Source organism: Alexandromys fortis, unplaced genomic scaffold, assembly GCF_014885135.2.
Source record: "Alexandromys fortis isolate MF-2015 unplaced genomic scaffold, M_Fortis_MF-2015_v1.1 scaffold_150, whole genome shotgun sequence".
Taxonomy (NCBI): domain Eukaryota; kingdom Metazoa; phylum Chordata; class Mammalia; order Rodentia; family Cricetidae; genus Alexandromys; species Alexandromys fortis.
In genome coordinates, this window is record NW_026068027.1 from 2,857,553 (window position 1) to 2,870,074 (window position 12,522).

At 43.1% G+C, this 12,522-nt stretch overlaps 1 protein-coding gene across 1 annotated transcript in view; it reads right to left on the reverse strand.

The window, feature by feature from the left end:
* The window catches only part of LOC126514904 (murinoglobulin-1-like), a 49,409-nt gene that overhangs the window by 2,321 nt on the left and 34,566 nt on the right, over positions 1-12,522 (reverse strand). Inside the window, exons 22-34 of the mRNA XM_050164133.1 lie at positions 12,319-12,440; positions 11,779-11,830; positions 9,306-9,389; positions 8,865-9,041; positions 8,573-8,654; positions 7,566-7,722; positions 7,271-7,345; positions 5,751-5,931; positions 4,775-4,998; positions 3,207-3,425; positions 2,918-3,045; positions 856-946; positions 154-222 (exon numbers count right to left, since the gene is read on the reverse strand). Coding sequence (XP_050020090.1) covers positions 154-222; positions 856-946; positions 2,918-3,045; positions 3,207-3,425; positions 4,775-4,998; positions 5,751-5,931; positions 7,271-7,345; positions 7,566-7,722; positions 8,573-8,654; positions 8,865-9,041; positions 9,306-9,389; positions 11,779-11,830; positions 12,319-12,440 — 1,661 coding nt within the window. The remainder of the gene's footprint in view (positions 1-153; positions 223-855; positions 947-2,917; positions 3,046-3,206; positions 3,426-4,774; positions 4,999-5,750; positions 5,932-7,270; positions 7,346-7,565; positions 7,723-8,572; positions 8,655-8,864; positions 9,042-9,305; positions 9,390-11,778; positions 11,831-12,318; positions 12,441-12,522) is intronic.

Below are 12,522 nucleotides of genomic sequence, written 5' to 3' on the forward strand. Positions count from 1 at the left end.
AAAGGCTTCCGCTAGAATTGTTTTTCTCCTGCCTTGTGTTTTCCAAAAAGACTCACCTAGACATGTCTGGGAGGCAAGAAGGACCCTCACCTGATCCACATAGATCAAGGGCTGAGCACCTATACATGTCTGGGAGGCAGGAGGGACCCTTACCTGATCCACATAGATCAAGGCATTGCTGGTGCTCACTTCTGTTCTGCTCACGTGCTCTGCTCTTTCAAGCTGAAAATGAGATAAAATATCTGCCACTGAAAAAGCAAAGGCCTTAGGGGGAGAAAAGGCAAATGCACTGTGGGATTGAAGGTGATAGAAAGGTGATGTTACCAACTCATTTAAATGAATTAGAAGAAACTTCCCTGATAAGAATGAAGATATATTCAGGAAATTGTGAAGGCCGCTCTTCCAGAGGCCCGACTTAGTGATGGGTATTTCTGACTTTTGTTTGAAGGTGAAGTAGTCCTGCATTTGATAGTACTTACTAATCTCATCTCCGTGTAAGTATCTTTCTCGGTACTCTGCTGTTGATCTTAGTTTGTTGTTAATTTTTATAGTTCTTAAAGCACCACATCTATAATTTTGGTATTTAATAATATTTCCCCTGAATCATTATTGACCAGGTTGATTACACGTAAAAAAGTATTGTTAGCTAGACTGTGGACTCAGTGAACTCAGGCACTTCCTTATATTTCTCCTGCTGGCCTCTACCACAATCCTCACCTATACTTACAATCCTAAAAATCCAATTTTGTTAGGTTAGCACTAATGTTGCTTTGATGCAAATTGGCATTATTGCAAATCATGTTGGCATGCTCCTGGTCTGAGGAGACAGAAAATCCAAACATCTGGTCTACCTACCTTTTTCACTGTTGCTTTCAATGGAATGAAACCAGATACCATCTTCACATCAACAATCACCATGTTGGAGGCTGGGCGACTCCCTGTGTAACTGCAGACCAAGGAAGTGGATGAAGAAGTGATTTTAATACTTTGAATCTTTTCTCCATTGAGGTCCAGCACTAATTCCTGATAGGCCCTGTGTGATTTTTTTTTCTATACCTCAAAGTACATGAGCTTCACCGTCAATATAAATAGTTCTGAAAATAGAATGTATAACAATAACATCTGGAGAGTTCATTAAAAATAGATGAATCCATGGGGCTTGCTGGCCAGTCAGCATTGTCTGCTTAACAAGTCTCAGGTCAGAAAGAGACCTTATCTCAAAAAGCTGGTATGTAGGAGGACTGATGATTGATGTTGTCCTCTCTGTCTCTGTCTCTATCTCTCTCTCGTAGGATTCCCCTTCATATGCTGTAAATACTATTGGTTAATAAAGTAACTGACTAAACTGAATGCTGGGAGAAAGGAGGCAGAGTCAGAGAGAAGCCTTGTAGCCCCCTCTGGAGACAGATGCAGGATGGAACTTTACCCAGTAAGCCACAGCCATGTGGTGATACACAGATTAATATAAATGGGTTAAATTAATATGTAAGAGTTAGCCAATAAGAAGCTGGAGCTAAGGGTCAAGCAGTGATTTAAATAATATCGTTTCTGTGTGATTATTTTGGGGCTGAGCAGCTGGGAATGACCAAGCGGCCTCCTCCAACATTCTCTCTCTCTCTCTCTCTCTCTCTCTCTCTCTCTCTCTCTCTCTCTCTCTCTCTCTCTGTTTCACACACACACACACACAGACACACACACCACTATTGTGGAATATTTGTTTAATGATGCAAAGATGTGTTGCATTCTTTTATGTTGCATTTGTTTAACAACTCTGTAAAGATGTGTTATTTTGCCTGCCTAAAACACTTGATTGATCTAATAAAGAGCTGAATGGCCAAGAGTTAGGCAGGAGAGAGGGGTAGGCAGGGCTCCCAGGCAGAGAGAATAAATAGGAGGATAAATCTAGGCTTCAGAAGAAGACTAAGGAGGGAGAAAAGGTGAAGAGGAGGATGCCAGGGGCCAGGTACCTGCTACACACCCAGCCATGGAGTAAGAAGGAAAGCAAGATATAAAGAATAAAGAAAAGTAAAAAGTCCAGGGGCAAAAGGTAGTTGAAGAGAAACAGGATAATGTAAGTTAGAAAAGCTGGCTAGAAACAAGGCTAAGGCTGGGCATTCATAAAATAAGAATAAGTCTCAACGTATTTATTTGGGAGCTGAGCGGCAGGCTCCAAAGAGTGACACGTCCAATGACACTTGCCACACTGTGGAGAACAAGATGATGGGACACACTGTGGATGTCTTCTTTCCGTTCAAGAGACCTTCAGTTTTTGCAGTTAGCCCCCACTGCTGGTTGTATTTTTTATGAAGCTTTTGACAAGTGCCCAGAAGAATAGAATATCTTTTTCCCCTCTAGAAAAATGGAATCTTAAAAGACCAGGAAGGCTTGGCTTTGCTGGTGAAGAATAGTCCACATTACCTATCTATTTTACTATGATAGCAGGTGAGAAAGGAACCCCCAAAGTAGACTGATTAGAGATTATGATTTTATAATCTTCCATTGTTCACTTTGCTGAAGTCAAGAATTTTTTTTTATAGACAAAGCAAAATCTTTTTCTTTTCTTTTTGTTTTTAGATTTATTTCTTATGTATACAGTGTTCTGCCTGCGGGTCAGAAGAGGTCACCAGATTGAATTATAGTTGGTTGTGAGCTACCATGTGGTTGCTGGGAATTGAACTCAGAACCTCTGGAAGAGCAGTCAGTGCTCCTAACCTCTGAACGATTTCTCCAGCCCCAACAAAACAAAATCTTAATGAAGAAACTTGCTTTAGATATCTCTTGAACCCGTTCTGGAAAGACAACACAGTAATAGGAGAGATGGAGAGAGAGAAAGAGAGAGAGAGAGAGAGAGAGAGAGAGAGAGAGAGAGAGAGAGAGAGAGAGAGAGAGAGAGAGAGAGAGAGAGAGAGGCTCATACCTGATTTCTAGTGAGATCTGGAAGCTGTTGTGGCCTTTGGGGTTGTCACAGGTCAGAGGTACTGTCTGTACCCGCAGAGCGAATGCAGACTCTTGTTTCTCCAAGTGCACGTTGTATTTCAGCGTTGTCTGATAAGTAGTGGATAGACATACTTTACCTCCATTGCACTGGGTCCTTGGACTGATTTCTCCCAGTTTGAGCATAATGTGTGCAGGTAAACAAAGGGAGACTTTCCGTTTGGGGGAAGCAGGCTCACAGCTACATACCCACAACTTCCCCAGAATTTTACCTGAGTGTGCACACATCCTTCCCCTGACACGTTGATGTCATAGTTCCCAGGGATGTCTGGTAGTGAGACTTGCTGCAGTAACAGGCGGTTACTGTTCTCTACTTGGAACTTTCTAGAAAATGTCCCTGAAGACTGGATGGTCACCAAAGGAGTTTTCTGACTTCTGGTAAAAGTCGCTGCTCCGTACATGGACAAAGCATGGAGAGCCACCACGGTGTCCTGAGAGGGATGAGTGTAAAAGTTCAGGGTAGCATCAGTGTGGAAGGGTTAGGGTTCTTCCTGAATCTGTGACAAAAGGTTTTGTCTCCAGTTATTCGATCTCTAGACTTTAGGAAGTATTTGAGAATCAAAGACATTCACATAATTTCCCTCCTTAAACAGAGTGCCCTGGCAAATGCAGATTCCTGTCTAGCCAGTACAAAATATAAATACAAACTAGATTTTTCTCCTAGCATTTGCTGGTTTCCTCCTCTGTCCCTGATGTCCATGATGATGCCCAACATTGCATTTCTGCTCTCATTGCTAAACTTTCTTCTGCACTTGACGAACAATCCCGAGACACCAACATCGTGACCAAGTGCTAGCCATGATTCAATCTTATCAAATAAAAGAAACAACTACAATTTAGTGTTGTCCTTCGTCACCTTGCTCCTCAGTGGAATACCCAATGGGGATGCACTTCATGCTCTAGAGAGGATCTCTCCCACAGGCTCCCTCCTTATCCCAAGTCAGCTCCATATGCGCTCCTGATTGCACAGCCCAACAGGAGAACAGAAACGTGTGGCGAGGGTTTTAATATTACAGTGCAAACTGCCTATTGAATGAAAGCGGAATAATTGGATTGCCAAGCAGGGTTGCTAGTGTTGTGGAATTTTATTTCTACGTTCGAGGAGCCAGCCCTCTTACTGTACTTTTACGGAGATAAATTCTGCCACCTATGCCCCAGATACCCAGAGCATATTTATAGATATTATGGTAGGTGTGTATTATTTTTGAAAAATACTGCTTCATGAGAATCATACTGACTAGTTGATAAAGCACATGGCTTACAGTCTTGATTATTTCCAACTGTCAAGAAGTTAAAGTGGGCAGCAGGAGCTCCTACTAGGTTGGGGAAAACCGAGGCCAATCTCTCCATACATAAGATTAGGAGAGTCTGTCAGGAAAAAGGAAACGGCCACTCCTCAGGGCAGCAAGATGATAAAGATGTCTGTTTGGTCCAAATAGCATCTCATAGGTGCTCCACGTGCTGTTCTAGAGTGAAGGATTATGTCTAGGAATCTGGACTTGCTAGGGGTTTCCCCACTGTTTTCTATCAAGGTTTGGGTCTGGGTTAGAGGTTGTCAGCAGTGTAGTATGTGGTTACTACATGTGGTATGAAGAGAACTCTTGTGTCGGAAACAGGAACTAGGAAAGTTTATTATGGGATATATCATCCCCAACTTCCCACAGACCCAAAATATGAAAGAGTAACGTCATTGTTTTTGTTCTCCTTTTCCTTTTGATTGCTCTTGCATCTCTTGTTCCAATCCCCTCACTGCATGGGGACTCTGAAGAAAGTCACCAACCTGTGTGGAAGAGAAGCCGCCATGGGAATTCTGCTGCTTTGTGAGCCACCTCACAATGAGCGTTGCCACAGTCAGGTCCTCAGGGCTTGGGGATGGCTGGGCAGTGAGGAGAGTGAGGAGGACATAGGCGTTCATCTCCACTTCAGCAGAGGGAGCCTGCGGCTCGTACAGATAGCTCTTTGACTTTCTGGGTTTCTGAGGTCTTTCCCAATGGATGGAGTTCTCTTAGGGTAAAAATAGAGAAATAACAAAGTATGAGTAGTCAAGGAATGACTGTATGTCTATATCTAGAAAGAAGGAAATATGAAAGGTTGTGGCAGGTTTTAAAATCTTCACTCACAATATCCCCAGATTTATTAATCCCCAGTAAAAAGCTGCAGTTGGTGTGATAGGGTGTGATTGAGAAAATTATCTAGACAGAGATTCCTAAGGTATTGATTAAACTACATCGTCCATGCTGCTCTAGCAGAGCTGGCGAGAAGACAATAGCAGACATGAGTCTTTCCCTCATTAACTCCCTCACACCCAACAAAGCATCACTTGGTCAGTGTTCAGTCCAAATGACTTAGGGAAGTTTCCTGTTGGTTTCAGAACTGCAGCTGAAACAGCAAAACCTTGAAGCATAATTTCCTTTTTTTGTGTTCTCCCTATCTTTGCTCCTCCTAATTGGGTATATGTGTATCAGAGAGAACAGTTAAGTGTTAGCTACATTTACCTTTGTAATGGTAGTTGGAACTATATACATTCTACAGTGATACTACATGTGTTGATTTGGATCACTCTATGGGAAAATACTGAAGAGAAGCCATTTGTGTATAGAAGAAAGACTAATTTCCTTATGGGTCAGTCTAAGGAGAAACCTCAGTGTGTCATAGAGACAGAACTAAATTGTAATACTATTTCCATACTCCGTATACTCCCCTGTTTCCCTCCACTGGAACTGGATAGAGACGAACATGATAACACACACCCTTACCTTCTTTTATAGCTTCATTATCAAGTGATTTCAGGATTTCATTTCTCTTATCCTGGCTCCCTGCCAGAGCAAAAGCATAGGCCAGGAGTGCCTTGGTGTACACAAAGCTGCCATTTCCCCCTTGCTCTATTGTCTTCCAGGCTGTCTCCAGGCAGGTCAGCGCTTTGGAGACAACAGGACGCTGTTGGCAGAACAACAACACCTGAGCGATGTGATAAACGGTCCTAGTAGGCCCTGGAGCAGACAGGGAGGATGTAGACATTTATGCTTTTCAAATCCATCCTTCCGTTCCCTCCCCTCTCCTCTCTCCCTCACTTCCTCTCTCCCTCACTTCCTCTCTCCCTTTCTTCCTTCTTTCCTATCTCCTGTCACTGATCTTCTTTCTATTCTTTATCTTTTGGGAGCCATTCATTGTTGTAGGAGTGCGGGGTCCCTTGTTCCATCCCGTCTAGCTACCTTACACCTGAAATAATCACACAGAAATTGTATTAATTAAATTACTACCTGGTCCATTAGCTCTAGCCTCTTATTGGCTAACTCTCACATTTTGATTAACCCATTTCTATTAAATCTGTGTATCACCACGTGACTTCATCTTACGGGCAAGATTCTAGCCTACGTTCGTCTCATGCCAGAGATTCACGGCGTCTGCCTGTCTCTGCTTTCTTCCTCTCAGAATTCTGTTCTGTCTTCCCTGCCTACCTGAGTTCCACCCCATCAACTAGGCCAAGGCAGTTTCTTTAATAACCAATGAAAGCAACACAAATACAGAAGGGCCTCCTACACCGATTCATTTTTATAAACTATATTCCACTTAAATAGAGACTAAAGGAGACAGTATTAGAGGCTGTGGTTTTGGCTTGACTTTTGGAACATATTCAGGATTTCATGAAGCAGGTAGATGATTATTAATGGAACCTTAAAAATACAAAAGTATTGTAGAAAAGAAAGCTGCTGCTTGGCTTCAGATGGGGTAGGAATGATATGGGATTCTCCTTTGTATGCTGTGGATATTTTATTACCATTGGTTAACAAAGAAGTTAATGGAAGCACAGAATAGAGCAAGGTGGGAATTTCAAGCAGAGCTAGAGGAGAAAATAAGGCGGAGTCAGAGAGATGCTGTGTAGCCCCTGAATGGGACAGACATCAGTTGGAACCTTACCAGTAGGCCACAGCCATGTGGTGATACGCAGATAAATAGAAATGGGTTAATTTAAGATGTAGGAGCTAGCTAGAAATACGCTTCAGCTATTATGCAATTAGTATAGTTTCTGTGTGATTATTTCGGGTCTTGGTGGCCTAGAAAACAAACAGGGAACCCTGATCACTCTTTGGGCTAACGAGGGAGGGGGACTTGACTGGGGGAGGGGGAAGGAAATGGGAGGCGGTGGCGGGGAAGAGACAGAAATCTTTAATAAATAAATAAATTAAAAATAAAAAAAAAACAAAACCTCTGTCTACATAGGAAACCATAGGCTTTATAGCCTTTTGGAAAGCTGAAGAAGCCATATGACACCTACCGTGTCTTTGAGTGAACTCTCCAGAAGAGCAATGGTTATATAGGCGGAGAGGGTCACTTCATCTTCTACTCCGCCCTGCAAACAAAAAGGAGTGAAATAAGTAAAATACACAGCAAGCAATTCATCAAAGACGTCTTCCCCTCTGTATTCAACAGAAAATTTCATTTATATCCTCATTAAGAGAAAGTATATTCCAAACCTAGAGCCTTCTTCGTCCCAGCGCTAAGTAGTATGGCCTGACTTTCAAACGTTATTATCAGGTCACCATGATTATAAGTAGTTCAGAATAGGTCACCTTCATGGCATTGTTGAACAGCGACCCGGAGCTCCTGAAGCAGCCATTGTCCTGCTGTTGCTTGGAGAGCCAGGTGAAGGCATGGGTGACGTGTGTTTCATCGATGAAGATGAAGGCTCGAGCCTGGGTGAAAGACTTGAGCACGAAGGCTGTGAGCCTGATTGGGGAGGGCGAGTGGGGAGATGAGGGCTTTTGTTGTGATGCAGCACCTTCACACAAGGGTCTCCCGGGGTCTGGACCACACTGGCGTGTAGTCAGTCTAAGGCTCTCTGAGTTCATGAAGCTGGGCAGTGCCTCTTGCTATTCCAAAGTAGTGGTCCATCCCTGGTCCTCTTGGATGTGGACACTACAGTGTGGTTCAGCTGTTTTCTGCTTTGCTTTTTTATGGCTGCTCCCTTGCTCCCTCTGATGCTTCCCTAACACCTGCACCCTCCCTTGTTCCCTCTGATGCTTCTTCCCTAACACCTGCACCCTCATCTTAGCCTTTCCCCGCCTCCCGGTGATTTTCTTCTGTAGGTAAGAAAATCTTCTCTCCTGAAACCCCTGCCACATGTTTCCTGCCTCAGAAATGACATCCCTCTCCTTGACTTACTTCTTGTTTCTACCGGTCTCTATGTCATTTGTCACCTGTTGGTTGTCTGCATGTTTTATCTCAATAATACATTCTGATGTAAAGCAAGGCTACATAAAGAAGGGTAAAAACTTTTCAAGTCTTGGTTATGAGTGTCTTTGGATGCTCAGCAATATGTAGTCGGGTATTGACTGGTGAAAGATCTTGGGGAGAAGTGAAAAAAGCCAGCTTACTGAATTGAGTAGAGCAGGTGGTGCAGAGTCAAGGCAGATGAGCCCTGAGACAGCTTTGGTTCTATACTTATGATTCAGGCTACCTCAGACATGTCCCTCACAGGCCCAGGCATCGGTTATAGTTCCATGAAAGAAGATGCATGTGTAGTTGCCATGAGGAACAAGAGTTGAACAAGGCCTGACACAAAGTGGACTTTTCTTACCAAGTGTTTCCTTGGCCACCTCGATCCCAAAAGGCACTGTAGGAGCCGTCTTTGTTTTTGTAGTTCAGCTCCCTCTGATAGCCTGGAACAGAAGGCTTTGAGTGGGTTTTGAAGGAACTGAGGCCTCAGAGAATGACAGGATGTAGGTCTGAAGCCGGAGAGGCCCTTATATATGCTGGCTTATAGGACTGACCAATGAGAACACTGCTCAGTTTCCCCTGTCTGATCCTTAGTCCATTTCTAGAGAGACTGTGCCCAAGATCAAAGTGAAGTTTGTGACTGATGTACTGACCAGCACTGAGGTACCCAATGGCCTCTGATTTGATCTTCTCAGTCAGCTGTTGGGTCTCATTCAGATATTTCAGTACGTAGATGTTAGGAGCAAAAAGGGCCATGTTCTGCTCCCCACAGCCAAAGGGCATGTGGAGGAGATTCTGTGTGTTTCTTATGGCTGAACTTAAGATATCACCTGGAAGAGACAGATGTAATATTAGACAGAACAGTCATTATCTTCAAGAACAAAATAACGTTTTTAATCGACTTATTTCTCAATGATATGAAGGAATTTTAAGGGTGAGGTGTAATAGGAACCCAGCGGGTATTGAGGGGATAGAGACAGAAGATGTCAAAGAGTTTACGTGTCGTATTCCTGAAGTTACATTTGGAATCTCCATGGGGACAGGGCAGTGGTGGTGACTCTTGTCCCCAGTCCTCCGGGGGTGGGATGACTCACCCAGCACAGAGAAGTGTGCTCTGGCTGAGTCTTTCACCACCGCTGGTGGGAGCATCAGGGACACTTTTTCGGATATCGCGGCATCTTAGAATAGGCAAAACAAATGGGTAGATGGTTTACCTCTGTTATCCACATTTCTAAAGTCCCCTAAGACAGTCACTTTAGAACTGTGTCTTAAGCTTTGACTTCTTGCTTCCCTAGAAAAATGATCTTGTAAATACTACAAATCCACATTTCCTGGTACTGCTGGCTTGCCAAGCTCTATTGCTTCTGCCTTCATCACCAGTCGTATTGAAGGAAAGCATCTCCAAAAGGAATTTCTGAGTCTCCTATTAATTATTAATTACCAATTACCCAATTTTTAAATAGACACATGAAAACGTGTTTCTTGATTGAATTTTGATGTAGATATTTTCTTCCTAGAGTTTTTTTGTTTTGTTTTGTGTGTGAACTTTGACATTAGTGTTTTCTGGCAACAGGGAACCTCATTTGAGAAAATGTCTCCATAAAATTGGTCTATAGGCAAGACTTGGGGAGTTTTCATTTGTAGTGATTGATGTGGCAGGGCCCAGCCTGAGTGAGTGGTGCCTCCTCAGAGCCGGTGGTTCTGTCGGGTATGTGAAAAAGCAAACTGAGTAAGTCAGGGAAAGCAGCACTCCTTCACAGCCTCTGGCGCAGTCCCTGCCTTCCCTTTAGGAAGGATTGCGAACGTGTACAATGGAATAAACCACTCCTCCCCGAGTCGCTTTTGGTCATGGTGTTTTATGGCAGCTATGGAAACCTGAAATAAGGCAGGGTATGGATAAAAACCCAGTGTGCCAGCATGAGAGAGTGGATGAACTAACTCTGAGCTGTCTTGTTTTTCCTGGGTCCCCCTGAGCTGCCTTGGGCAGTTTCACTGGTCACTCCCATGCTGCTGCCCTGGAGGGCTTCTCTATGGCAGGGGTGACGGCCAGGTTACCTTGTAATAAATAAAGATCAGGAGAAGCGGAATAGACCAATGGGAAGAATAGAGTTTTTCTTATCATGTCCTTGGCTTAAAGACAAAAATCAGTCTCCAGTGAGGTCCTTCACATATGTCCTTTCATGGAAACTTTTAAAGGGGGTTAGCACTGTGTGACGAGTCTCCTCTACACACTATTAGTAGCTCTCACATGAAGGCATCCCCTTTACATAGGCGTTTGCTCTATTTCATCTCTTTTGCTAACTTTCATATAATAATGATTTTACATTAAATTAAAACTATTATTCCAATTTATTTATTCTTTTGATAGACATATTTTGAGGAAGCACTACACCACTCAATAGTGCAAGTGCTGGCAGAGTAGTCATTGTTGTGAGTGGGCAGCCTCTGCCTTCATGCTGGTCCCTCGTAGGAAACAGAGAGCTTCCCTTGTGAGATACATTACTGTATTTCTTTGCAATAATATGCCCAGTGAGGAGCACAGATGCAAGAACAAGCCATAAACACAATCACTAGAGAAAAATATTATGTTTAGTGTTTACTACACATCATGATTTAGCTAGGCTAATGTATGGAATTTATTCAGATATAAAAATAATTATTTTTATTTATGATCTAATATAATACAAATATGGTCCTTCCCAAGATATTTTATGCATTTTTATTTTTATTAGGAAATTTTTGATTATGACCTCTTCTTAGCTATTCCCTAGCTATAGCTTTCTAAGTATTGAGATGGACTGGATGAGAGTGTTCTGTGTTCCAAAGAAAGGGGCTAAAGTGAACTCTGAAGCCCCTGGCAGAACTATGACCACACTCCTGACAGCTGCATCAGGTAAGTAAAGATCTTGATAATTTATGTGACTGAGTTTTTTTTTTAGATTTATTTATTTATTTATTTATTAATTATGTATACAACATTCCTTCCATGTATGCCAGAAGAGGGCACCAGATCTTATTATAGGCGGCTGTGAGCCACCATGTGGTTGCTGGGAATTGAACTCAGGACCTCTGGAAGAGCAGTCAGTGCTCTTAACCTCTGAGCCATCTCTCAAGCACACCTGAATTTGGTTATTTTTTAGTGGTTATAAGGTATACAGCATCCTAGTTTTCATTATTATTATTATTATTATTATTATTATTGTTTATTTTACATACCAGCCACAGTTTCCCATCCTTCCTCTCTTCCCATTCCTTCCCCACCTCCCACTCACCCTCCATCTGTTCATAAAGGGGCAGGCCTCTCATGGTAGTCAACAAAGCATGGCATGTCAAGTTGAGGCAGGGCCAAGTTCCTCCCCTGGCATCAAGACTGCGTGAGGCATCCCAGCATGGGGGAACTTCCAAAAATGCAGCTCATGTGCCATGGATAGGTCCTGATCCCTCTGCTAGGGGCCCCACAAATATACCAAGCTACTCAACTATCCTGGTTTTCTTATAGGAATATTTCAAGAGATGTAAGTAGACAATATAAGCTATTATCTTATTGCTGTTTTGAAGGATTCTCACCTGATGCACAGAGCAGTGAATTGAAGGTATGTTCTTTCTTAATTCCTTCGGGCTTGGACAAAAAGATAGAAAGTTCAGACATGAGAATTACTGAGTGTGTAAACACAAAGATGCTGGAGACATTGCTGTGTGTGTGTGCATGCGCATATGTGCGAGTGTGTGAACAACTTCTTTACTTTCGGGGCTAGTGCTGAAATTAGATGGTCTAATTTTCCACCATATCAGGAATGGCATAAACATTTGAGGATGTGGGCATGCCGGGTTAAAATGAAGGTAATAAGGAACGATAATAAAGACAAAAGGGATGGCATAATAGGAGCAGAGAAAGAGGTGGAGCTTAGGAAGATAACCCATCCCCTCTGAGCTCCAGTCAAGGGAGTAGGAGGGGGAGGAAGGCAGAACCCGGTGATCTGAAAGCGTGAGCTGGCCGCTTGCTATGAGCTATCTCAAGATCACGTGCTATTGCCTTTCATTTTTCATATAAACACAGTCAACATTGCTCCAGTCTCAGCACACCGCCAGTCAAGGGACAATACTCACCTCAACTATTAAGACTTTGACAACCGTGTCCTTTCTCCCAGTTTCAGGAACTGTGGCCCCCTCGGAACCACAAGGCTCTGGGGACTGTTGCGCTTCCGCAGTCACGGAGAAGTTCACATTCCCTGAAACACACACAGAGCTGAGCTCAGTTGTGCCCGGAACTTGGCACCTTCCAAACCCCAAGAGCTGCAAAGCATCCTCAGG